Source organism: Rhinolophus sinicus, linkage group LG14 (assembly GCF_036562045.2).
Source record: "Rhinolophus sinicus isolate RSC01 linkage group LG14, ASM3656204v1, whole genome shotgun sequence".
In the NCBI taxonomy this organism is placed as follows: Eukaryota; Metazoa; Chordata; class Mammalia; order Chiroptera; family Rhinolophidae; genus Rhinolophus; species Rhinolophus sinicus.
In genome coordinates this window covers 21,012,748-21,040,670 of record NC_133763.1, presented here as the reverse complement: position 1 = coordinate 21,040,670, position 27,923 = coordinate 21,012,748, and the positions used below count along the sequence as shown (strand labels likewise).

The window sequence follows — 27,923 nt, the reverse complement described above, 5'->3', positions numbered from 1 at the left end:
TATAAAATTATATCCCAAATAATGGGATAGATCTTATGTATTGAATGTGCATTCTTTGGTTAATAGAACACATATTTCAATTTACTTGAAAATGTATTTTTTTTTATGTTTTACCATTAACTCACTAGCTCTTAAACCTGGTTGAGTGAGGCACAGTCAGGTTGATGGTTTTAGTGATTGCAGCTAAAGAACCATTCCACACCCAGGAATTCAGGAACATTCCAAACCCAGTGAATTCCAAATTCATTGTTAGGAATGCTTGCAAAATGGCTGGTATGTATCGTGCATTCAAATGAGTATAACACTTTTTTTTTTTTTTAAGGGGGGAGTTTATATTTGTGTATTCCAGTACATAGATGTTAAGAACATTTATTAATTATGAAAATAAGTTTCCATTTCAAACCAGTAGTATATAAAAGTCTAATCTGTACTTTTATTTGTTTCTTATGTTGTAAAGAAGTTATGAGTTGTTTGGTACATTTAGATGCAAACCTGATTAGTTATGGATTTATTTTATTGAATAAGCGGAATTTGATATGATCATCTAACTCCAGTAGGAATTGATAGGCAATACAAATAAGCCTTCACTTTGTGAGATGAACATTGTTGTCCTTAATTACAAAACTAATATGTTTTTTAAAATCTGATGTCAAAAAATTATCAGCCTACGGACCGGCCCGGTGGCTCAGGCGGTTGGAGCTCTGTTCTCCTAACTCCGAAGGCTGCCAGTTCGATTCCCACATGGGCTAGTGGGCTCTCAACCACAAGGTTGCCAGTTCGACTCCTGCAAGGGTTGGTGGGCTGCACCCCCTGCAACTAACAACGGCAACTGGACCTGGAGCTGAGCTGTGCCCTCCACAACTAAGACTGAAAGCACAACAACTTGACTTGGAAAAAAGTCCTGGAAGTACACATTGTTCCCAAATAAAGTTTTGTTCCCCTTCCCCAATAAAATCTTAAAAAAACAACAAATTATCAGCCTAAAACACTGATTTAGAGGGTAGTTATTTATACTCTTATTTATTCCTTTTCTAAAAGTATCATATATTATCTTTAAAAATTACTTAGGGTCAATTTGTATTAATATGTTTTTATAAATATATTCATTGGAATGGCTATGATGTCCTTATTTACCAAACTAAAAAATGATAGGAAAAACTATACATAATTTGAACAGATGGAAAAATTACCAGTGTGTAAACCATGTCCTGGCCATAAGGTTGGCACTTTTGAATGCCTTAATAATCCTTGGTACACTGGAATGATTTAAGCACTAGAAGGAGTTCCAAATGGTGTATCCTTACAACACTTTATTTTATTAATATATTTGAGGCTTCACCTTTTGTATTCCTCCTTAGTTTCAGTCTCAATTTCAATTGCTTTCTGTCTTCCTTTGAAAGAAGCCATGCAAGTATCCACTCCAAGGTACTCTGCAAGGGCAATCATCATGTTTGGAGACACCATTCTAGAGAAAAACAGAGAAAAAAAATCATAATACTTTAAGAGGAGTCAAAGAGACTTCTTCGCAAAGATTACTTTCCAAGTACACAAAGTGTGATGCCCTTATTCATGCCGTGTACATGTCACTAAATGAGAGGGATGAACAAAGAAATGCTGTGTCACCTACACTGTGTGGCATCGGACATCCAGGGAGCTTGGAAAACTCCCAATGCTCGGGCCACAACTTATCCATATATTATACACACTGAATTTTGTGGAAAGACTATGTACATCCTTATTTACTAGACTAACAAATGGTAGCAAAAATGAGAAAGAAAACCAGACCGACTAAAGCAGAATTTCTCAGGAGTGGGCCCAGGCATCAGGGTTAAATGTTCCGCAGGTGACTCCAATGCATACCTGAGGTTGAGAACCATCGCTCAGGTTCCGTGAAGATGAAAGAACTGTACCTTTAGCTTAGTTCTGCTTAGATCAGCTCAGTTCTGCTCAACCTAATTTAACTTAGCCAGTATTTATTGCGCGCATATTCTGTGTTAGGTACTGTACTAAGTCTGGAGCATATAACCAGCAACAGTGCAGAAAGTGGGCCCTGTGCTTCTGGAGCATGCAATCTAGCAAGGAAGACAGATGTTATACACACATTTGTAGGTGTAATGAGTACTGCAAAAGGCAGGGACAGGAGAGATGGGATGGGACATCCAGGACTTTGATGTAGATGCTTAGGGCAGCTCTTAAGCCAGGATGAATAGAAAGTGCCATCTTAGGGCTTCCTGTGTGCATACATGTCCAGTGAACACATGAATAAACCCAACATGGCAGGAAAGTATGTTGAATCAGGTATAAATAGTAAAGTACTAGATTTATTAATAACATAATTTTATGATAGTGAATCACTGGTTGTGTTTTTGACTTGGCAAGTAACTTTTTAATTATTCTGGTGACACACTCAGTTTTTACCCCTCTATTTTTCAAAATAGAATTGTAGATTAGTCAAACTAAAAGAGTTCGCCAATAATAATAATAATAATAATAATAACAACAATAACTGTTTCTCTTGAAGTAAATAATTTGTGCTCTGTGAGGCCTAATTTTCTTAGTGTCTGGAAAAACCAAGACACAGCTAGCTGTAGTCTAGTAAATTTTCCTTGTGCTATTGAAGTTCTTCCTTTTACCATTTAAAAAAAAAAAATGAAGTTACTTTCTGGCAAAAGAGGTAACAGTGATGGGACAGTTTGTTCACAATTAACCAAAATGATAGAGAGGTCATTATTAACTTACTGTTTAAGGAGAAATGCAAAATACATAAATTTGGGCATTACTAAGTAAAGTTGTTCCTCTAAAATAGCATTTACAATTTTCTGAGCCACATACTCCTGCTCCAGTAGAGGCAACAGAAATGGATACCTGGAATAAAAAGAAAGAGTTACATTGTCAGAGTGGTACTTTTTTTTTCCCCCAGACTGGTATTTTTTGTTGTCATCATGAACACTAATCATTAACTTTCAGATATGGAATTAATAGTTATAAATATCCAAACAAAATGTAAATATTAAGAACTGCCTTATATTTTCTCTTATGACCAATATTGGGACAGTGCTAATACATTTTATTTCCTAGAGTGAATTCCCTGCCTTTACTGATTTTCTGCTATGTGATGGTCTGGACATATGGAAGGAACTGCTTTTAGATTTTTTTTTCATTTTTCTTCTCTCCATCTCAAACATCAAGTAAGTGTGTACTATTAAAAAGCAAACTTGCAAAAAACAGTATTTTACCAAAATAATATCTTGAGCATGTGTAATATGTCTTTATTTTAGGCAGACCATTGTTAAATAGTAAGCAGAATTAGATGTTTGGGGGCCGGCCTGGTGGCTCAGGTGGTTGGAGCTCCGAGCTCCTAACTCCGAAGGCTGCCAGTTCAATTCCCACATGGGCCAGTGGGCTCTCAACCACAAAGTTGCCAGTTCGACTCCAGCAAGGGATGGTGGGCTGCACCCCCTGCAACTAGAAAAATGGCAACTGGACCTGGAGCTGAGCTGCACCCTCCACAACTAGACTAAAAGGACAACAACTTGAAGCTGAACAGCACCCTCCACAACTAAGATTGAAAGGACAATTTGACTTGGAAAAAAGTCCTGGAAGTACACACTGTTCCCTAATAAAAGTCCTGTTAAAAAAAAAAAAAAATGAATTAGATGTTTGTGAAATCAGTGGAAGTTGAAATGGGATGAGCATATCGATAAAGCTCCTATAAGGCATTACTTTGACATTTTATACTTTTATATCATGCTTCTCTATTATTTGAATCACACCTCCTCAAGAAATTCTGTTTATCTCAGCTGATTCTTGAAATCAGATCAATTCCCATAATTGAATGTTGGTAGTCTTTGTATTTTGTACTCCTAAAAGTTCCTTAGAACTGTGTCCTAAAGGGCTCCACCATTTATTAAAAGACACTTTTCCAAAGAAAAATAAAAATGATTAACAAGTACATAAAAAGGTGCTCAGTTTCACTAATCATTAGGGAAATGCAAAGCAAAACCACACTGAGTTATCACCTCACACCTGTTAAAATGGCTACCATCCAGAAGACAAGCAATAAGTATTGGCGAGGGTGTGGATAAAAGGGAACACTTGTGCACTGTTTAGTGCAAATTGGTACAGCCACTATGGAAAACCATATGGAGGTTCCTCAAAAAATTAAAACTAGAACTACCATATGATCCAGGAATCTCACTTCTAGGTATATATCCAAAGGAACTGAAATCAGGATCTTGTAGAGATGACTGTACTCATTGCAGCTCTATTCACAATACCCAAGATAAAGAAAGAGCATAAGTGTCCATCAACTGATGCGTGGATAGAGAAAGTGCAGAATATTATTCAGCCATGAAAAAAAGGAAATCCTGCCATTTGTGACAATTTGGATGAAACTTGAGGGCAATATGCAAAGTTGAAATAATCAGACAAAGGTGAATACTGTATGATATCACTCATATATGTGGAATCTAAAAATGGCAAATTCAGAGAAACAGAACAGAACGGTGGTTGCCAGGGGTTGGGGGGTGGGGGAAATGGGGAGATACAGACTTCCAGTATAAGATTAACAAGTTCTGGGTATCTAATATTAGTACAACATAGTGATTATAGCTAATATTGTGCTTATATACTTTAATGTTGCTAAGGGAGTAGATCTTAAATGTTCTCACCACAAAAAAGAAATGGCGGGGTCAGACAGGTGGCTCAGTTGGTTAGAGTGCGAGCTCTGGGCAACGGGGCTGCTGGTTAGATTCCCACATGGGCCAGCGAGCTGTGCTATCCTCAACTAGAATGAAGTCAATGAGCTGCCGTTCAGCTCCCAGGTGGCCAGATGGCTCAGTTGGTTGGAGCTCGGGCTCTCAACCACAAGGTTGCCAGTTCGATTCAACTCCCGCAAGGGATGGTGGGCTGCACCCCCTGCAGCTAAAAAAGGCAACTGGACCTGGAGCTGAGCTGTGCCCTCCACAACTAAGACTGAAAGGACAACAACTTGACTTGGAAAAATCCCAGAAGTACACACTGTTCCCCAATAAAGTCCTGTTCCCCTTCCCCAATAAAATCTTAAAAAAAAGAAAAAAAGGAAATGGCAATTATGTGATAGGATGGAGGTGTTAACTCAGTTATGGTGGTAATATATTGCAGTATATAGATGCATCAATACATACATCTTAAACTTACACAACGTTATATATCTATTATATATATACATCATATATATAATGTATCTCAATAAGGCTGGAAAGATATTATCTATATACATCATTGTTACTAAAAACTAAGAAACTAAGAAAACAGTCCTATTTATAATTGCATTAAAAAGAATAAACTACCTAGGAATAAATTTATCCAAGGAAGTGAAAGATTGGTACACTAAAAACAATAAGATAGTGATGAAATAAATCAAAGAAGACATAAGTATATGGAAAGATATTCTGTGCTCATGGACTGGAAGACTTAATATTGTTAAAATGTCCATATTACCCAAAACCAGTTATAGACTCAGTGTAATACCTATCAAAATTGCAAATGGTATTTTTCACAGAAATAGAACAAAGAATCCTAACATTTGTATGGAACCACAAAAGACACTAAATAACAAAGCAATCTTGAGAAAGAAGAAGAAAGCTGGAGGCACCACACTTTATGATTTTAAACTATATTACAAAGCTATAGTAATCAAAACCATATAGTTCTTGCATAAAAACAGACAAAAATCAGTGGAATAGAGAATCCATAAATAAACCTGTACATATATGGTCAATTAATTTACAACAAAGGTGCCAAAAATATACAATGCAGAAAGGATAGTTTCTTCAATAAATAGTGTTGGGAAAACTGGACAGTCTCATGAAGAGAATGAAACTGGACCCCTATCCTACACCATACACATATGATTTATAAGTAAAAAAATATTATAAATTCCACATAGTCAATTGCTTCTCATAGATACTTTCATTGATTTTTGAGGCATTACTGCATCACATGTAATAGTTCACTGTATGGATATGCCACATTTTGGTTATCCATTCATTAGTTTATGGACATTTGGATTGTTTCCACTTTTTTGCTGTTATGAATAATGTGGTATGAACATTTGCATATAAGTTTTTGTAAGCATGTATGTTTTCATTTCTCCTGGGTATATACCTAGGAGTGGAATTGCTGGGCCATGTGATAACTCCCTGCGTAACATCTGAAGAACTGTCAAACTATTTCCCAAAGCACCTGTACCAATTTATAATCCAACCAGCAATGTGTGAGTGTTCTACTTTTAGTAGTACCTCATTTTTTTCTTATGGCTGAATAATATTTCCTTGTATGGTTATACCACATTTGTTTATCCATTCAGCAAGTGATGGACATTTGAGTTATTTCCACTTTTTTAATATTATGAAGAATGCTGCTATGAACATTTGTGTACAAGTTTTTGTGTGGGTATATGTTTTCATTTCTCTTGGATATATAGATCTAGGAATGGAAATATGGTAACACTATATTTTTGAGGAACTGCCCAACTGTTTTCCAAAGTAGCTGCACCATTTTACAACCCCGCTAGCAATATATGAGGATTCCAATTTCTTCATATTCTCATCAACATTTATTATCTGTCTATTTGAGTATAGCCATCGTAGTATGAAATGGTTTTTCATTATGGCTTTGATTTAAATTTCCCTAATGACTAATGATGTTGAACATTTTTTAATGGTATATTGATTATTTGTATGTCTTCTTTGGAGAAATGTCTACTTAGATCTTTTGCCAATTTTTAAATTGGGTTGTTTGTCTTTTTATTGTTGAGTTGTAAAGACCGCCTAGTACATTCTGGATACAAGTTCCTTATCAGCCATATGAATAGCAAAAATTTTCTATCATTCTGTGAATTGTGTTTTCACTTTCTTCATGTCCTTTGAAGCACAACTTTTTATGTTTTGATGAAGTCCAATTTACTTAACTTCTGTTGTTTCTTGTGTTTTGGTGTCACAGCTAATAAATTATTGTCTAATCCAAGGTCACAAAGATTTGCACTTTTTTTTTGTTTTTGTTTTGTTTTTTTGGTTTTATCTCTTACATATAGGTCTGTGATGTATTTTGGATTAATTTTTCTATATTGTGGGAAGTAGGGATCAAACTTTACTCTTTCGTGTCTGGCTGTCCAGTTGTCTCAGAACCATTTTTTTAAAAAAGACTATTATTTCCTCATTGAATTGTTCTGGCATCTTTATTGAAAATAAATTGAGCATGATTATAATGGTTTATTTCTAGACTCTCAATTCTATTCCATTCATCTATATATCCTTAGCCCAGTATCACACTATCTTGATTAGTGTAGCTTTGTGGTAAGTTTTGATATTGGGAAGTCTGATTCACTCCAACTTTCTTCTTCTTTTTCAAAATGGTTTTAGCTTTTTCGGTTCCCTTACATTTACAAATAAGTTTTAGAATCAGCTCATCCATTCCTGCATAAAAAGCATCTGGGATTCTGATAGTAATTCCATTGTATTTGTAGATTAATTTGGAGAGTATTGGCATCTTAATGACAGTAAGTCTTCCAATCTATGAACGTGAGATATATTTCCATTTATTTAAGTCTTCTTTAATATCTTTCAAAGATGTTTTGTAACTGTCAGAGTATGTTTTGTACCTTTCTTGTTAAATTTATTACTAAGTATTTTATTATTTTTGATGCTATTGTGGATGGAATTATTTTGTTAATTTCATTTTTAGATTGTTGCAAGTATACAGAAAGAAAATTATTCTTTTGGATATTGATCTTGTATATTTCTTGCAAACTTGTGCAATTGATTTCTTTGATCTAATAATTTCCCTGTACATGTATGTATTCCTTAGGATATTCTATAAATACAAGATCATGTCATTTGAGAATAAAGGTAGTTTTACTTCTTCCTTTCTAATCTGGATACCTATTTTTTTCACATTCTTGCCCAATTGTCCTGTAAACAGGAATTGAATCAGAATGTTGAAAACAGACATCCTTGTCTTGTTCTTCATCTTAGGGTAAAAACATTCAGTCTTTTATTACTAAGCATGATGTTAGCTGTAGGTTTTTTTTTTTTTTTGGATGCTGCTTGTCAGGTTGTAGAAGTTCCCTCTATTCCTACTTTTTTGGGGTGTTTTTGTCATGTAAGTGTTAGATTGTCATATGCCTTTTCTGTGTCTATTGAGGTGATCATGTAGCATTTATCGTTTATTCTATTGATGTGATGTGTTACATTAAATTATTTTCATGTTAACCCAATCTTGCATTCTCAGGATAAATTCCACTTGGTTATGGTGTATTATCATTATTATATGTTGCTGGATTCAGTTTCTAGTATTTTGTTGAGGATATTTGTATTTATATTCATAAGGAGCATTGATCTTTAGTTTTATTTTCATGTGATGCTGCTTGATTTTTAGTATCAAGGTGATACTAGCATCATAGAGTGAATTGGGAAGTAAATTGGGAAGTGTTAAGTCCTTTTTTTATTTTTGGAAGAGTTTTTGAAAGTTTGGTATTAATTCTTATTTAAATGTTTGATAGAATTCACTAGTGAAGCCATCTTGACCTGGGACTTTCCCTGTGGAAAGTTTTTAGATTACTAATTCAATCTCTTATTTAACTCAATTTGGTATTTTTTATTTCCTCTTGAGTCAGGTTTGTTAGTTTGTGTCTCTTTAGGAATTTGTCTATTTCATCTGAGTTATCTAATTTGTTTTCGTGTGGTTGTACTTAGTATTTTCTTATGATTTCTTTTTCTTTCTGTCAGAAGTGATGACCCTTCTTTTATTCCTGATTTTAGTGCTTTGAATCTTTTCTCTTTTTCTTTGGTCAGTCAATCTATTTCATTAATTTTGTTGATCTTTTCAAAGAACGAACTTTTGGTTTCATTGACTTTCTCTAGTTTCTTATTCTCTATTTCATTTATTTCTGCTACAAATTTTATTATTTCTGCTTACTTTGGATTTAATATGGTTTTATGTTTTATAGTTTATTAAGGTGGAATATTAGTTATCATTCAAGGTTTTCCTTCTTTTTTTTAATGTAGTCATTTACAGCTATAAATTTCCTTCTAAGCACTGCTTTAGCTGCATCCCATAAGTTTTGCTATCTTGTATTTCCACATATTTATAAATCTCAAAATTTCTTCTGGTGTTGATTTCCAGTTTCATCACATTTTGGTCAGAGAACATGCTTTGTACGATTTCATTCCTTTCAAGTTTATTGATGGTTGTTTTATGTCCTGGAATATAGTCTGTCCTGGAGAATATTGTATGTGTATGTGGGAAGAAGGTGAATTCTACTGTTGTTAGGTGGAATGTTCTGTAGGTGTCTATTTTGTCTATTCATAGTGTTCTAGTGTTCTATGCACTCTTGATCATAGGACATCCTTTAATGATTTTTTTTTTTTTTTTAGAATAGGGGATTTTATTTATTTTTTATTATTTTCCTTTTTTTTCCCCCAAAGATTTTATTGGGGAAGGGTAACAGGACTTTATTGGGGAACAGTGTGTACTTCCAGGACTTTTTTCCAAGTCAAGTTGTTGTCCTTTTTCAGTCTTAGTTGTGGAGGGTGCAGCTCAGCTCCAGGTTCAGTTGCCATTGCTAGTTCAGGGGGTGCAGCCCACCATCCCTTGCAGGAGTCAAACTGGCAACCTTGTGGTTGAGAGCCCACTGGCCCATGTGGGAATCGAACCAGCAGCCTTCAGAGTTAGGAGCACGGAGCTCTAACCGCCTGAGCCACCGGGCCGGCCCCGATTTTTAAACTATACTTTTTGAGTTATTTTCTTAGAGGTTTTTCTAGAGCATAAATAACCGATCAGAATCTACTTCAGATTTATACTACTTAAATACCAGTGAGATACAAAAAACTTTACTGTATTTACTTTACTTCTTTGCTACGAGCTATATTATCTCTCCCACTTTTGTGTTACTCTTATACATATTATGTATATATGTCATAAACCCAACAATACATTGTAATTATTACTTTATAAATTTTATGTTTTAAAGAAGCTGAGAGAAGAAAGGAGAAAAATTATATACCGGGGTGTCAAAAAAATGTATACAAGTGGACATGTTGGTCAATGTTGCAGAAGCAGTAGTTTACCATAATCGGAGGTGCCTGGACGCTGATGGTAACCATTTGAGCACCCCTTGTAATTGCAGAAGTCAAATGTGATTTGTATTCATCTTTTGTTATTAGTATATATTGAGTATTACAATTTTAATAGGTTTTTTTCCTTTCTTAAAATGTGTACATTTTTTGGGTACCCTTTATATTTATAGGCTTTGTTATATCAATCTTCTCCATTTTTGATTCTCTTTATTTCTTCCTGTGGATTTCAGTTACCATCTGGTGTCATTTCCTTACTCCATTACAGTTTTGTCCCCACCTTCTCCTTTGTGATCTTATTGTTAAAAAGATTACATTTCTATATGATATAGGCCTAATAATACTATTATGTCCATATTGTTTATATATTCGATTTTAAAATCAGTTAAAAAAGGGAAGAAATACGCATTTATGCTATCTTTTTAAAATTACCTGCTTTATTACCTTTACTGGCATTCTTTGTTTTTCTTCATGTGGATTCAAATTATTCTCTGGTGTCACTTACTTTCAGCCTAAAGAATTTCTTGTAGTATTTCTTTTCTTTTCTTTTTCTTTCTTTTTTTTTTTTTTTAAAGATTTTATTAGGAAGGGGGAACAGTACTTTATTGGGGAACAGTATGTACTTCCAGGACTTTTTTCCAAGTCAAGCAGTCCCTTCAATCTTAATTGTGGAGGGTGCCATTCAGCTTCAAGTTGTTGTCCTTTCAGTCTTAGTCGTGGAGGACGCAGCTCAGCTCCAGGTCCAGTTGCTGTTGCTAGTTGCAGGGGGTGCAGCCCATGATCCCTTGTGGAACTCGAGGAATTGAACTGGCAACCTTGTGGTTGACAGCCTGCGCGCCAACCAACTGAGCCATCTGGGAGGCAGCTCAGCTCAAGGTGCCGTGTTCAATCTTAGTTGCAGAGGGCGGAGCCCACCATCCCTTGCGGGACTTGAGGAGTTGAACCGGCAACCTTGTGGTTGAAAGCCCACTGGCCCATGTGGGAATTGAACCGGCAGCCTTCGGAGTTAGGAGCACAGCACGGAGCTCCAACCGCCTAAGCCACTGGGCCGGCCCTTGTAGTATTTCTTGTAAGGTGAAATGCTAGCAGCAAATTCTTTCAGTTTTTGTTTTCCCTTAATTTTTGAGTTCATTTTGTACTTGTTTTGCCTTAATTTTTTGAAACAGTTTTGCTGGATATAAGATTCTCAATTTTTTTCTTTCAGCACTTAGAATATATTAGAATATATCATTTTTTGGCTTTTATTGCTTCTGTTGAGAAATCAGCTATTAATTGTATTTGGACTCCCTGTACATAATGAGTCATTTTTCCTCTTCAAGATTTTCTTTTTGTTTTCATTTTTCAATGTTTTGAATATACATTGTGTCTGAGTATTTACCCCTTATGTTTATCCTAGTTGGAGTAAAGTTAGCTTCCTGAACATATAAACTAATTTTTTTTCCATTAAATTTGGGACGTTTTCAGGCATTATTTCTTTGAATATATATTTTTTGTTCTTTCTCTCATTTCTTTCTGTTACTCTCCTGTTCATGTGATATGAATAATGGTGTCCCAAATTTCTCTTAGTCTCTGTTCACTTTTCAGTTATTTTTCTTTTCCCGTCCCAAATTTACATTGTTTCTTTTCCACTGTCCAATTTACATTGGGTTCTTTTTTATTCCAAAAATAATTTCTATCTATCTATTGATAGTTGATGAAACATTGTCATACGATTTTTGCCATTTTAAAAATATGGATTCTTTTAGATCTTTGAATGTACTGATGATAGCTGCTTTGAAGTTTCTCTGCTAAATCCAATGTCTGGGTCCCCTTCAAAGTAATTTCCGTTGCTACATTTTTTTCCTCTGTATGGCACACTTCCCTGTGTCTTTTCATATCTTATACTTTTTTTTTGTTAAAAAGTAGACATTTTAGATAATACTGTGGCAATTCGGAATAATAGTCTTCCATAGGGCTTGTTGTTAGAGTTGTTTGCTTGTTTATTTATTTATTGACTGGACTAGTTCAATGAAGTCCTGCAATGTGTAGCTTTGGGTGTCATTCCTTGGAAGATGCCATCTTGGGCATAAATACAACTCTTCCTGACTGTTAGGTATAACTGTGATTTTAGCCAGGCAATTTTTGACTGTTTCTTTTTCTTAAGTTTCTAGCTTGTCTGCTTCTATTTGTATCACACCCAGCTCTTAACCTCTACAATTTGCTAGCTGATGGCACTATTTTCTTGATAATGCTCTGACTTTTGGTCTTATGCACTTTAAGTTAGGTCCCATAGCAGAGACAGAGAGATCCCAGTCTGTGAGGCTGACTTTGACCCTCGCCTGGCAGAACCTTTGTGTTATAAAACAGAAGTTGGGTATGATGAGAAACTCACTCTTCACTGAATTATCTCTATTGAGCAGGATCTGAGGGTTGGCAGGAAGTAGTGTCACCACCCGGTTGCTGTGTGGATTTTCCACAATGCAGAGCATTGAAGGTTGGGATCTGCCAATATTTACTGTCTGGTGAGTCTACCTAAAGTAAATCTTCTACTTTAAGAAGATAGGAGATTTGGGACCTGTGATTTGACTACTGAAATTACTCGTGTGGCTCTCCAACAATAAAGAGCTGTTCTGCAAAGAAGAACTGCTCTCTTTACCAACAGCTTCTCCCCAGATCTTTCCTACCTAGTGGGAATTGGGGGTGGAGGGACAAATATTGTCTGGCTGAGTCTATCTACTCAATATCGGCCTTCCACAGAAAATGGGATCTTCAGATGTTCACTTGCTGTCAAACTAACCAGAATAGCTCTTTTACCCCAGGAAGCTGGGGAAGATGGCTACTGCTACTTGGTTGCCAAGCCCACTGAAACAGTTATTCTACAAGGCAGAACTGTGGGTGGGTAGGTGCAGTCCCTAGCCCCAGTGCCATTGCCTCCCAGTGTTCTTACTAAATTTCCATAGATTTTCTTTAATAATACTTCTCAATCTGTTTCATGCCTTTGATCAATCTTCAAAGATTTTGAATGATTGTCTTTGCTAATTTTGACCAGCTAAATAGATGTCTCTTTGTAAGAGATATTCCCCCCTATAGTCTGTCAACTCTTCACCTCCTGTTTTAATACTTTCTATTTAATTTATAGTTTTACTAGACTCTAAATAGCCTTATTGCTTTCTAGTCATCCTTTTTGTTGGCTGCCTCTTCCCTACAAATATTGCTGATTCATGTCATTTGTATCATATCCATCCCCTTTTTAGCAATTGTAATGGCTAACACATATTTATACTTTTCAATATAGTCTACTGATTGGCTCCTTTGTGTAAAAGCCCCCATACTTCATTTGCTTTCTCGTTTGGACTGTTCTGACAAATGTAACCTTTATATCAAAATACCTCCCCCAGTACTTCTCCACATATATAAATCAATCTTACAAAATATTTTATCTTTTGGATTATTTTTACTTCAGTATACTTGTTAGGAAAGAAATAATCTTTTCAATACTACAATGCTATATATTTTAATAACTTCTCACTACATGTTTCTGTTATATTGTAATATTCTGATTAGCAATTTAGGTTTAAGTTTTCACCATACCATAAACTTTATAACCATATTATTATCCATAATTGAATAAATTATTTAACTTAATTCATATTGAATATTTTTCTTTTACTAAATTAGGCATTCAAATTATTTCTTTTGTTTTACTGTCCATATTTCAAAACTTCAAAACAAAAAGATGACAATTGACATATATTAGAAGATTATTATAAGCAAAGATTACTATAAGATTCACTTACTTGGTTGTAGCACCATCAAACATCCCAGTTTTGATGAAATATGGACAAACAATGGTGGTTTTAATTTTACTTTTCTGTATCAGTTTTAATTCAAGGAAGAGAGACTCAGCAAAACCAAAAGCTGCAAATTTGCTTGAACAATAATCTGAAACAAAGTGAAGAACTGCTAGTAATAGAATTTGACAAGTTAATTTTTGGAATTATTTTGAATATTGAAATTCCCTTTTCTCTGATCTATCTTTGAGCATAAAGCATCACCATTAAAGTCATTTTTGTGACCACTCTGCTCCTGTATCTCCACATTATATACTCAACAACAAGATGGAAATTATTTCAGTTTCTCTTAACCCAAGGAGACTAATGAACCAAGAGGTTCAGTTTTGTTCGTTTTTCTCCACCAGGGTTGGTTTTTAATTTTTTCTTCAAATGTATCTGTATTTGTATTTGCTTTTGAACGAAGGTTAAAGTTGCTACCAGTTTTCTGTGTCCAACTGAGAAAATTTTCCTTCCCAGAGAAAAAGTGACTAGGTATTTCAAGGGTCTGTCTGTGTTTATAGCTCTATGTATGGAGGGACTTTAAGAACACTCTATAAGATTAATTTATCATAGAAACCCATCATTTGTTCTTACTACGTAGATATCCACCATTAAAGGGAAGAGAAAGGAATGCAAATAAGTGTTCGGTAAGCAAGTAGTCATCAAAAATGTATTAATGAAACTTTTAAAACTCATTTTTAACCAGGGAACTTAATAGAGAATTATATATTGATTCAGGTTTACACATTACTCATAATCAAGGTAAATCTGTGAACTAATGAGACTTGTTTGATAAACAGCTATTTTCTCTGATTCTATCACCTGTGAGATATAATACAAAAAAAAGCATCAGATTTGCTTGATTTTATTTTATTGAATTTGATGTAAGACTTGGTTTTTCTCAGGAAAAGCCTAATTAATGAACTTCCTAAATTTTTTCACACTGGTCATGGGTCAAATAAGTTATCATTTTTGCCACAAAATATTTTAGGTTATGAAGATTGCAATGTGTGTTTAGTTAAATTGAATTACAACAAATGATGAATTTATTGTTAAAAAAAGTATTGACAGTTTTGAACTTCAGACAGTTCTGCCAATTGTTTGCACTTAGTTACTCCACTTGCACTCTTTTACAATTATTTGCTGTCATCTTTTTGAGAACCTTTTAATATCTTCAGTGATTGTGCTACTCTGAGTGTCCACGTAAATGACTTGAAGACTTTAGGATAATATCAAGTTGGGTAAATTTATGAGAAATCTTTGGTGATGCATAAAGTTTTTTTTAAAAATTAAAGGTTGGGGCCGGCCCGGTGGCTCAGGCGGTTAGAGCTCCATGTTCCTAACTCTGAAGGCTGCCCGTTCGATTCCCACACGGGCCAGTAGGCTCTCAACCACAAGGTTGCCGGTTCGACTCCCGCAAGGGATGGTGGGCTGCGCCCCCTGCAACTAGAAAACGGCAACTGGAGCTGGAGCTGAGCTGCACCCTCCACAACTAAGACTGAAAGGACAACAGCTTGACTTGGAAAAAAGGCCTGGGAGTACACACTGTTCACCCCCCCAAAAAAAAAAAAAAAATTAAAGGTCATAGTGCGAAGGTATGGAGTCAACTAACACAGTTTTGACATGTTTTTGTAAAACTTGAATTGAGAAGGTAAGTTCAATGTGGCATATACTATATCTTGTAATATGATGGCAAAGTTAATTATATTTTAACATTATAGTTGAAAGCTAAACATGATATTATTATATAGCTATATGTATATTTTTATGTTTCAGATCATATGTATATTAATGCATATTAAAATTAATAAGCAAAATAAATGTATATATGATAAAGATTAGGGACTTGGGAGCTTAAAATTAGCTTTGGAATATTCAGTCTGGCTTAAACAATTGGTATTAATAGGCTATTCTTTACTTTTGTATAATCTGCTCAGAGAGTGGAGATTCTTGTCAGAATATTCTGAACTCTTAAGCTAATTTTTATCATGCTATTGAATTGCTAAAACAAAGGACAAAGCTTTGTCACATCTTAAAGCTCTTAGGTCTCTTATTAATTATACTGTTAACTTCTGTTAGGTTTATTTCAAAAAGAAACCACCTGTATTGTCACTCTAGCTATTAAGTTATCCCATACAATCATTCAGCTATGTTTTTGTTCGGAAAATAAAACTGTGGAGGTTATCATTGCATTCAAAGTCATCTTTGGCACTTTTTAGGTGACCAAAGTACCCAAGGCCTGTTCCCTTAGCTGAAATCATGACATGGTAATCAGTAGCATCAGAGATGCTAGGAACAATGAGGTCTATTTGGTATGTACCACATTTCTTCATTAGCTGAGCCCTGTTTTAGGAACTGCCCTGAGGAAATGTGGGGAAAGTTGTCAGGTAAAAAGAGAAAGTCAACCTTCCCGAGTAAATTTACTAACACAAATATGTTCCATCAGAAATTGTACACTTGCTAGGGTGGAGAGAAGGGCTTTGGGGATTTGTCAGAGCTCTCATTGCAATGATTAATCAGATCTGTTTGAAATAGTTATGTTTTACACCTCTACCAGAGGGTTCTACTTTCACCAATTGATATTTCTAGTTACTGAAATAAATTAATCTAATCCATTCAGATATGTCCTCACCAGGAAGTTTATGGGCTCCCCTCATCATGTCTGAAGGATCTGGTGCAACACCAGAAACTGTGTCTGTGGAAGACAGAGCACAACAGGACACTCTAAAAGTTACGCTGGAAAGGACGGTGCCAGGCAGTCAGCTCATTGGTGCAAGCCACCCCGTGTGAGTGGACAGCGCCACTGTGAGAGGATACTCCATAGGCCCCACCAGGGCCTCTTTAGACCAGAAGCAGTTGACAGTATGAAAGCAGACTCTGACCAGGATCCAGCAGAGCAGGAATAATTATACAGGGCTGGATTATGGAATCAATGAGGAAAATTTAAATGTGCTCAGTGTTCTATTTTCTTATGGGCATATGAAGAAGGCTTTTTCCTTTGTGATCTATTTCTAATCTTCAATTAGGGAAGCTATACTTACGCAAGCTGCAATGAAACACTCTGAAAGGTACCTCATTCCAACCATTACTTTCAAAATTCTAGAAAAGTATCTTATGGGGAATCCTAGGGTAGATTATAAACTAACAAATCCTCAGGGAATGTGAGGATGGTGGTGATTCTTGTTCTGAACTTGGATTTCAGATGAGTATCTTCATAATGGGTTAAGCTTAGACAAATATATGGAAAGACATTGACTTATCCTAACTGCCATACATCCATAAATAATCAAGCCATTTTTATAGATAACATGAAAAATATTAATTTTCCTCTCCACAATCTACTTAGGGCAATAAGCAGATTCTATTACAATGACTTACTCTCAGTATTTGCTTACTGAGATCCTTCCTCTTTCATGGCCATGTACTCATTTTTATAGGTTCAATAAGAATCAGGCCTTATTCTTACCAGGATGTAATTAAAGAGATTGTTAGTGCAACAAGAGCACAAGTGTGTCATATATAAGAATATGTTTCATTTTATCATATATGACAAGACCACATTTGAGGGATATAGCAGTTAGAGTTCATATGTGGAACAAATGCCTGCTAAGCTGCCTTTCCAGGAAGCTGGACTGATAACTGTTCTGTGGCTTACAGGAGCCCTCCCAGCTTTACAGATGTTAAGGAAGGTCATTTCCTGGCAGGCCAGAAACCTTGGCAGGATTGAGGTACCTCAAGAAAAAGGAAATCTGTCATAATTAGAAATACTACTGGCAAAACTTGGTGGAGACATTTTTTGGTTTTGGTTCTGTAGCCTTGGAACACATGAGCTAATAAGAGCATTAAAAAATTAAAAAAAACAAAATCTTTGGGAGGCGAAGGAAGATTCCTTCCACAATTTTCAGATGGAAGTTTATTCTCTGGTTTTAATGGTTGCTCAGCATCATCTCTCAAGATTTGTTGACATTCAACAAGAAGACTATGTATGTTTATTAATACCTTTTACTGCAACTATGTAAGTGAATCAAGCCAAACAGATTAGAACACACAATATCAAGGTACAAGTTAAGAGACTTCATGAGGCCTGAAGGATGAGAAGGAACCACCACATAAGAGGCAGGAGAAAGAATATTCTTGTTAGAAAGATCAGCTTGTGTAAAGACCCTCATATCGGAAAGAGCTTTATATTCCATGGGGTCTTCTCAGAATCCTTGGAGTATAGAAAGTGAGCAGAAAGTAGAGAAAGTGAGAGGTGGGCAACAGATGAAGGAGGCTATTGCCACATCATGTAGGGGCTTACAGGCCTTGATAGGTAACTGTATGTTATTCCAAGTGCATTTGGAATGCTCTGAACAGTTTTGAGCATGAAGTGAGATGATTTGGTTAGCAATCACCTTGTTCCTGTCTGAAGACAGGTGAGAAGACATCAGCGTTGAGGATGGAAGGCCATGTTGCACTGCTGACAAGAGGTAACAATGTCTTGGACCAGGGCTAACAGCAAAGAAGGAGAGAAATGAATGCGCTTGAGCATGTTTTGTAGGGAGAGCCAAGGATGTTGGCATTAGGCCAATGGAAGAATCAAGGATGGCTTCTAGATTTGTGGTGTGATTAGATATGGGTGCCCCTAGCTTTATTTGCCAGGTAGTATTTTCCCTTCCCCAAAGAAGTTTTGAGGTGGGGTGAGCGAGGGAAAGAAATCAGTGATTTTCGCAAATACTTATGGAACACCGATTGTGTGTCAAGCACTGTGGTAGGTGTTCACTAAATATTGGTTGAAAAAGATTTGTTTGTCTCCCGTAGGGCTTTCCAGTGACCAGGAAAGAAGGTCAAGGAAATAGTTCTGAGGACTTCAGAGAGTAGGTATAGAAACACTGAGTGGAAAGAAGAAGGAGCTTGGGAAACCTAAAGCAAACCATTCTAAGGGCCTATCCTTGGAGCCACAGAGGACTGAAGCCCTTCCTCTCTCTCCCTTCCCCATGGCTCCTAAAGTCCATTTCCAGCCACCTGTGCTTCCTGAATGCCCTGCCCCTGCTGGTGCCTGTTCATTTTTATCATAGCATCAAGCAGAAGCCCTCTTGGTGGAAACTCCCTTGGTAACACACGTCTCCTTCAGCCTCCTAGTATTCATCTTCCAGCATTGCCTTGTTGTAGATGGTAGCCTCTAGACATATATGGCTATTTAAATATGCATTTAAATGAATTACATTACATAAAATTAAGCGTTTAGGTCCTCAGTCCCACCAACCATATTTCAAGTGTTCAATGGTCATGGGTGACTAGTGGCTACCACATTGAGAAGCACAGAAAAAGAACATTTTTATCACAATTCTACACAACAGTGCTGGTCTAGACACTACAGGCCTAAAGGAAGGCACCTTTGAGCTATAAATTTACTAATTCTCCTTCTTATGTAAAGAGTCCTTCCCTTCTCTCTTGCTTCTCCCTTCTGTAAGCTTGGGCTATCACTTAGCAGTTACAGGACCGTGGTAAGTCATTTAAACCTTTTGAGCTGCAGTTTCCTTATGTGCAAAATGAGGATGAAAATGGTACCATGGCTGCCATGTGGAGGAAAAGAACTTAGAGCAGTGCCTAGCTACAGTTATAGCTCATTTCCTTTGCTATGATGCCCAGTCATGCATGGACATAATAAACCACCACTCTGAAAATAGCCACTTTCTTTCTGCATAAGCTCCTCTTTCACTCATGAACAAATTAAATATCTTTTGTTTATCCAAAAAGAAATGGCTGTCACATTCTGTTTGTATTTTGGTAGGAAGATTTCTGAATAGTTTAGCATGTCTTGGGACCAAACTAGAGAGGGTGGAGGGAAGGGCCCTCCCCTGAGAGTTTGGAAGAGGGCAAGAACTAGCCTGAGCACGTGGCAAGGTGAAACCTGGACATGGTGAGAGGTCATTAGCCTATCAATGGGAAACTCACAAAGGATATATTTACAGATAAATGGCTGAACAGTTGTTTACAGAAATACATGGAGTTTTCATTCTCATCAAGAAAAGAAAATGAAAAAGAATGAAGATTTACCCAGAAATGAGACAAGGCATTTATAAGAAATGATCTTTCCACCATGTCATCTGGAGTGTTGAGAAACAGCTTTCCCGTCACAATTCCAGCATTGTTAATGAGGATGGTCACGTCACCGACTTCTTTTTTAACCTGGACAGAAATGAGGCAAACATTAATTCATTTGGGGGTGGTACAATTTAATATTTACTTTTCCAGGTCATCATTTTTTCCCTCATTTTATTCAGGGAGTTTCTTTAAAACTAGATATTTGTTTGCTTTTGCACATAGAAAACCAACAATTTTAAAGTAACTGTATGATCTAATTATATTAAAAAACACTGTGATTTGCCAGTTTTGCTTAAAGAATCGTGAGTGTGTGTGCGTGTGTGTATGTGTGTGTGTGTGCGTGTAGAGATGACCTAATATTGCAACATTTTTTCTCTACCTCCTATTTCTGTTATGCTACTAAGCCTTTCCTGCCTGTTGCTAATGCCAGGCGTGTTGTATGTGTGGTGTCTCCCTGTGTGCCTCCAGATGTCTTCCTTCAGATGACAGTTAGGTCTTCCCTCAGCCTGGTGAGGGCACTTCTGTTAGTGCCTTCTTCCTGACTCTTCTGTGAATCGGGTAGCAGGAGCACATCCTATCCCCCTGGAGCCTGGCCAGTGCTTGGCACGAAGACATCCCAAACACAGATGTGTTTGGCCCACTGCCCAGAGACCTCTGTGAGCTTGTGCACTTCTGTCCAAAAGACCTCCCTAGATCTAATTCCTGTCCGAGGCTGATGTTTCCCTGAGGTCCACAGCTGTGCTACAGCTATTTTCTTCCCCTTTCCCTCTGCATTGCCTACCTCGCCTGCTTGCATAATTCACGATCCACCACCAGCCTTACTCGGAGGAAAGCGTGCTCCAGGAAACACTGCAGGGACTGTTTTCCGTTCTTTCACCATTTTACCTCAAATTATGGCTTTGTTGGCAACATCGGCAAATTGGACCCAAGAGCAAAGCATGATGCATGTTTAAATAATTTGAATACCTTTGCATGTTTAAATAATTTGAATACCTTTTTTTTTTTTTTTTTTCTTTTTTTTTTTGCCCTGAACTAGATCTTTTGTGCTGATGCAGCCATCTCTTCCTGAACAGGAAGCACTTCCTGCCTTGACTTGATTTTCTAGTTCTGGATCACATACTGCTTTGTGTTGAGCTTTCCAGATAATATGATTGGGACATATTCGGTAAATATTGCTCCTGGTGTAGTCAAGTCGAACAAGCCATGACAGAAATGATTAATATTGCTGAGCTGAGGTTGGGCTGAGGGGTTAGACTACTTTTGGGAGATGCAAGGCAGAGGAAGATATGCAGGAGAGGCTAACTTTTAAAGAGAGACATCCCATTGGCTTGAGGAGGGAATCAGCGTGTGCAAGTGCTCCATCTTAGACCAATTGTGAGGGAGAAACATGAGCCTGAGAAAGAGTTGGACTCTTTGATATAAGACATTCTTGAATATTTAAGAAAAACCTAATGGTCGCTGTCATCCTGTCCAAGACCTAGAGAAGACAGGTAACTACCATGGAGTATTACTTGGCCATAAAGAAGAATGAAATCTTAACCATTTGCAACGATATGGATGGACCTAGAGACCATTATGCTAAGTGAAATAAGTCAGATGGAAAAAGACAAATACCATATGTTCTCACTTATATGTGGAATCTAAAGAGTAGAATACATGAACAAACTAATCAGAAATAGTCTCAGATGTAGAGGAAAAACAGGGTTGCTAGATGGGAGGGGGGTGGAGATGAGGAAGATGGTAAGGGGATTAGATAACACAAATTGGTAACCACAAGATTGCCACGGGGATATGAAAGACAGTTTGGGGAATATAATCAATAATGTTGTAAGGAGTTTGTAGTGTGTCAGATGGGCACTTGTCTTACCTTCATGGAAGGTGTAAATAAATGCCTGACCACTGCAATGTACACCTGAAGCTGAAGCTGAATGATACTGAATGTCAACTATAATTTATATAATATATATATATATAGTCACAGGATGTAGAGTACAACATAGGGAATAGAGACAATGGAATTATAACAGCTATATACGATGTCAGAGGGGTAGTAGATTGGGGGAGGGAGGTTATCACTTTGTGAGGGGTGTAAATGTCTAACTATTACATTGTTTTGTACACCTGAAGCTAATAAATAAATAAATAAATAAATAAATAAATAAAAATTGCACATCTAATGAGCAATAAAGCCCAGACTAGTCCTCGTTTCTGCTGACTCCTGATGGTAAATGAGTCTCTGAGAAAAGCAGTTGGGCAACAACTCAGAAGCCTCATTAGATTTCCACTTCCACTGTTTTATTCTATGGCCCTTTGTGGAGGCTACAAAGTCAGATATCTGACATGCAGAATCAAGCAAGACACATACAGAGCTCTTGGGGGAAGTCTATGACAACCTGTTCTCCTCCTCTCTTTGTAAAAGCTCATACTAGATGCAATATTTTTCTTGGGCATAGAAGCTAAGATGGGCACCAATCAACTTACCCGATCAGCAACTCTGTAGACCTCTTGCCTGTTGCTACAGTCACATTTATAGGCAAATACTTTCACACCACCCTTTTCTTTGGCCAGTCTACATGTTTCCATATTGCTTTCTTCATTTATGTCCCACAGAACTAAAACAGCTCCCAACCTGGCAAATTTGATGGCCATTAGCCTCCCAAGTCCACTTCCAGCTCCTGTTATAAGTACAATCTCTCCAGCAACATCCTTTTTTCTCTTGGGAATTATCTTGTAAGCTAAAGATTCTAGAAAATAATATAGAAATTTTCCCAAAAATATGGAGGTATCCAAAACCACATCCATGTTGATTCACTGAAGAAAAGATTGTCCTGGTAAGAAAAAAGGTAACTTCATGATAAATTCATTACATTATCACAATTGCAATACACATGAAGTAGTTAGTACAATGGTATTTACCCTTGAAACATTAATTCTCCAAAATATGTATTTTAGCAACAGCTTCTAAAATCTTTGAATTTTTAAATTATGTAAATAATAACTATGAAAATATTTTATGTTAACAAGAATCTTTCCAATTGACAGGGCACTTTCTTACCTATAGGTAGTAATCTGTGGTAGTAATTTGACCTGTGGGTAGTAATCTGTGACCTCACAGATTACTAGAGCAGCTTTATAATTAAAGGCACAGGTCTTTGAGTCTTGACTTACCCAACATTAATGTGACTAGTAAACCAAGACTGGATTCTCAGTTCAGTGATTTTTCTATTATATGAACTCACTTGATGAACTCATATCTAATAGAAATTTGCTTTTCATTAGGCAATTGATCAATAATATAAAATAACATCATAACAATAAAAACCTTTATACAGTTTCACCTGATCATTACAATATCCCTCTGAGAAAGTAAAGCAGGCATAGTTATTATTTTATAGTGAGGACCTGAGATAAAAAAGATTGAGTAGCTTTATTCAAGGTCACTAATAAAATAAGCAACATTAAGGTTAAGGACAGAGGTTTTCTGCATTGTAGTCCAAGCCTTTACCATTAGAATAGGCTTTTCTTGGAGCTAATGTATTTTTTTCCCAGACCCACCATTTAAAAAAACAATGGAGCATTTTTTATTTCTGGTGACACATCCTTGATTTTTGACAATCATATTTTGTTACACTTGAACATTCTTACACAATCATTTCATGTGGAAATTAGACGGGGATATCTACAAAACCCAGTTTAAAACAGACCACAGCTGCTTGAAGAAATAACCACTAGTACCATAATAATAGTCATAATAATAATAATAATAATGCATCAATACATATGGAATCTTCCTGTAAACCAAGAAGTTCTAAGTGCTCCACATGCATTTAACTCTTGCAAGAGTTGCCCTATTTTGTAGTTAGGAGAACAGAGTTACTAAGAGGTAAAGCAAACTATCCCATGGTCACACAGTTAATAAAAGTGAAGATGGAATTTGAACCCACACGATGACTTCGCTGTCCAAGCTGTCAAATGCTAAGAAATATAGCAAAAAGAGGGGAATAAAGCTGAATGTGGTAAAAAGAATTATCTTTGTCTTGCATCTATTTCATGTTAAGTCAGGAATTAATTTTGAGGTATCCCAAAGTCCCAAGAGAGGACACTGAGGGATCCAGGCTGCCTTTGTCTTGCTATTAGCCCTGACCTGCTAGAAATTCCCACTGAAATGATATTAAAAGAGCGTTATTGCCAGAACACTATTATAAATATGTGGATTTGGGGAGGGAAGAAAAATCCTGGGAAGCCTGCCTTTAGGACAGAGCAAGGAGTAAGGGCATTACAGAGCTCTTCCATTAACTCATTTGGATTTATTAAGAATATTAACCACATGCCTGAAAGTATTTTAGGGACTTCCACTTATCTTAATGTTCACTATGAGTCAAAGCACATTTGAAGTTTACAATCAGGAAAGACATCAAGCTAAAGAAAATTCACTTTCCTCTCCAAGCTTATAGAAACTTTTCTGGCTTAGGCACAATCCTGGCAACATGTATTGTATTGTGATTATGAAAAGAAATGATATCATCTATTAAAAATAAATGCAAATGTGATGGAGAAAGCATTCTGGATTGCAGGAGAAGATTGTGACTTTCCTCATACTTTTCCTGTAGGAGAAAGTTTATTCTCAAAGTAGATGATGTGTCTTGAAAGAAATTCAAGTAGCTTTCATAAAAATTATTAAATTTCAGCAACACATTGTTACACTTTGAGACCATTCTGAGGACAAGAGTTTAGACATGTATCCAACCATTCATTGTTTAAATGTTACCTGAACGGAAAGACCTCACTCTCAGGCTGCTGAAAGCATTCAATTTTGGAACAAAGGAGAAAAGTACATGTAAGCCCTGCATGTAGGAAGCACAGGCCAGAAAAGACTATTACTCCCAGGTGGGTCCTTGGGCAGTTGTGGCAACCAGGCAGTTAGAAGAAAAAGCATTGAACATTATGACGAGCAAACATTTATCAAGTACTCCACTGTACTCTGCTTTCCAGGCCTCATTTTATTTAATCCTCCAAATAGCCCTGTGTGTAAGTATGAAACTCAGGTAGATACATAATTCGCCAAGGGGTGCATGGTTCCTGCATATAAGTGGGATTTGAGCCCAGACTATGATTCTAGAATGCCTGCTACTTTGACCATTACACATGTAAGTTCCCTAAATAACTTTCAATAAACCGGGCTTTGACTTACAGGACCTCCTTTCATTTTTCAGGCACTGCCTGAGTGCTTCAGGCTAAAGGATGGCTGTGAGAATGGAGTAAGTAGTTGTACAAATATCTGACTCTCAGGAAGGTAAAAAAAAAACCCATCAAAACAACAAATATAACAAAGCATTGTGTAAATTGTAAAATGCCATTCAAATATTGATTTCTGTCATTGGCACAAGAGACTCTTTAATAATGACACTGACTTTATAGCCAGTCGTCCATAAAGACAACATCGAGCAGGCAAGCATTGAAGGCTTTTCTCTTACTTTTTAGAGTTTGCCTCAGCTATGAAATTGCTGAGGAGGGCTTGGGAGAGGGGATTGCACAGGAGTTTACCTGAGTCCCATTTTTCTCTTGAGCTGTTGGTAAAAGTAGGAGCCTGTCATGGGATTAAATCCATGCATTCACCTGAGCCCAGCCCAGCCCAGCCCACAAGAAGGTTTCCCTCAGCTCCTTCTTGCCTTTCTCCCTTGTCTTTTTTTACCACCTCTTCCCCTCATGCTGCCAAAAGTCAGCAAAGTGAACAAAAACAATTAGAAAAAAGGAATAGACATTGCAGATGATAATAAAATTACCTCATGCCCCAATTTTGGAAATGCACTAAACTGTGCCCAGAGAAACTGGCTGTCAGAGTAGGCATCTAATATTTTCTCCTGAGTAGCCAAAGAACCTAAATCTTACCTGCAGAAATGTTGCACTCCAGTGGCATGAGTTCTCACAGGGGATGAAGCATACACAGCTCATGTCAGCTGCTAGAAGCTGCCTCTTAAGTGATTTTGGTTTTACTTGCCCTCCCACGCCTTTTGCTACCTCTGTGGGTGCCAGATGAAGGCGTGTCAACCATGAGAATTTATATGCGTTTCACCCATGTTTACATAACTGCAACATGTGACATGTATCCTGTACTTTCAACTCCCACAGTGATCTGAGGGAAAGGTGTGACCTGTGAAAGCACATGTTTAAATTAATTTATAGGCATAAAACTGCCATTATCATCAGCCCTCCTGAAGCTATATTAAAATATTTACTTCTACATCAGGAAAACAGAAATACTTTTTTCTTTTCTTTTTTTAAGCTCAGTTAGGAAAATGTGAAACTCAGTTGCTGACTCATCTAAACAACTTGAGGATCAGGATACATTATTTTCCTCAGATTTTTATTATGGAAATTTTCCAACACAATAAAACTTGAAGAAATAGTTCATAAGTGTTCCAAGAACCTATGCTTAGATCAAACCTTTGTTAACATTTTACCAACTTGCTTTCTATTGCCCCCTTTCTTTTGGAGAACCATGTAAAAGTAAGTTGTAGATATGACACACAAGTACCCAGCACTCATCTCTGAAGACGGAAGTCATCATACATAACTGAAATGAAAGTACCATACCTAATAAAAACAACTTAGTTCTATGATACCATTTAATATTAATCCATATCCAGATTTCGCCATTGGTCCCAAAGATCCCATTAAGTCTTATGTATTGCATTTAGCTGCTATGTCTCTTTAATAACTTTCTGCCTAGAAAAGCTCTGTCCATCTCAAAAAACATTTTAAATATATGTATCACTGGCCAGGTGTCTTATAGAATGTCCTGTATTCTCTGTCTGACTTTTCTCATGGTGTCATTTATCTGGACTTCATCCCCTGTAACTTCTGCAAACTTCAATTTAGATTTAGAGCCTTGGTTATATTCAGATTAAACATTTGTTTTTGGCAAGAAAATATCATTCATACTGTTGAACACTTCATATTACAGCCTGTCACAATGTCTGGTGTCAGGCTATGCCACTATTAAGATGTTGAATTTATTCCCTAGGAGGTGATAGCAACCACAAACTTTTTCCATTGTAAAGGCACATTTTCCGGTTACAGTTTCTAGTAGTTTGTGGGGTGGCACTCAGGCATCATGTGACTGTTTTGCTTCCCACAATCTTTCAACTAATGATTTAAAAAATATATAGACTTTATTTTTTTAGAGCAAAATGAGTGGAAAGCATAGTAAGTTCCTTCTTCCCCAACCATACTCACAGCCTCCCCCACTTTCAACATCTGCACCAGATGGTACATTTGTTACAATTGATAAGCCTACACTGACATATTGTAATCACCCCAAGTTCATAGTTTACATTAGGGTTCATTTGTTTTGACAGATGTATAATCTTCACTATTATAGTATCATACAGAATAGTTTTACTGCCCTAAAAATCCTGTGTTCCATCTATTCATCCCTCCTCCGCAGCCCATAGCAACCACTGCTGTTTTACTGTCTCCATAGTTTTGCCTTTCCCAGAATGTCATATAGTTGGAATCATACAGTATTCAGACTTTTCAGATTGGCTTCTTTCAATTACTAATATACGTTTAAGTTTTCTCCATGTCTTTTCATGATGTAAGAACTCATTTTTTTTTTTTTTATAGCTGAGTAATATTCCACTGTTTGAATGTACCACAGCTTATCCATTTATCTTTTGAAGGCTATCTTAGCTGCATCTTAGTGGGCAATGATGAGCAAGGCTGCTAAAAATATCCGTGTACAGGTTTTTTTGTGGACATGTTTTCAAATCCTTTGGGTAAATACTAAGGAACATGATTGCTGGATTGTATGATAAGAGTATATTTAGTTTGTGAGAAAGTGCCAAATGTCTTCCAAAGTGGCTGTACTGTTTTGCGTTCCCACCAACAATGAAAGAAAGTTCTGCTG

At 36.6% G+C, this 27,923-nt stretch overlaps 1 protein-coding gene across 1 annotated transcript; it reads right to left on the bottom strand.

Annotated features, from left to right (window-relative positions):
- LOC109434256 (short-chain dehydrogenase/reductase family 16C member 6) lies at positions 1 to 26,036 on the bottom strand. Its single transcript, XM_074318621.1, has 8 exons — positions 25,904 to 26,036; positions 22,496 to 22,842; positions 19,865 to 20,098; positions 18,322 to 18,418; positions 16,560 to 16,622; positions 13,892 to 14,057; positions 2,740 to 2,865; positions 1 to 1,465 (listed from the first exon to the last, which is right to left on the bottom strand). The coding sequence occupies exons 2-8, from the start codon at positions 22,814 to 22,816 to the stop codon at positions 1,336 to 1,338; spliced, it is 1,137 nt and encodes a 378-aa protein (XP_074174722.1). The 5' UTR covers positions 22,817 to 22,842; positions 25,904 to 26,036; the 3' UTR covers positions 1 to 1,335.
- Positions 26,037 to 27,923: the final 1,887 nt, after the last annotated feature.

Bases quoted from the DNA above. Each gene is read 5' to 3' on its own strand.
- LOC109434256 (XM_074318621.1), bottom strand. From the start codon at position 22,816: ATGGATGTGGTTTTGGATACCTCCATATTTTTGGGAAAATTTCTATAT. The intron at 16,623-18,321 runs GTGATTGCTAAC...TGTCTTCCACAG, and splicing joins TGTCTTCAGACAGGAACAAG to ACACAGTTTCTGGTGTTGCA. The intron at 2,866-13,891 runs GTAAGTGAATCT...TTTTTATTCCAG, and splicing joins TTTGATGGTGCTACAACCAA to GTATCCATTTCTGTTGCCTC.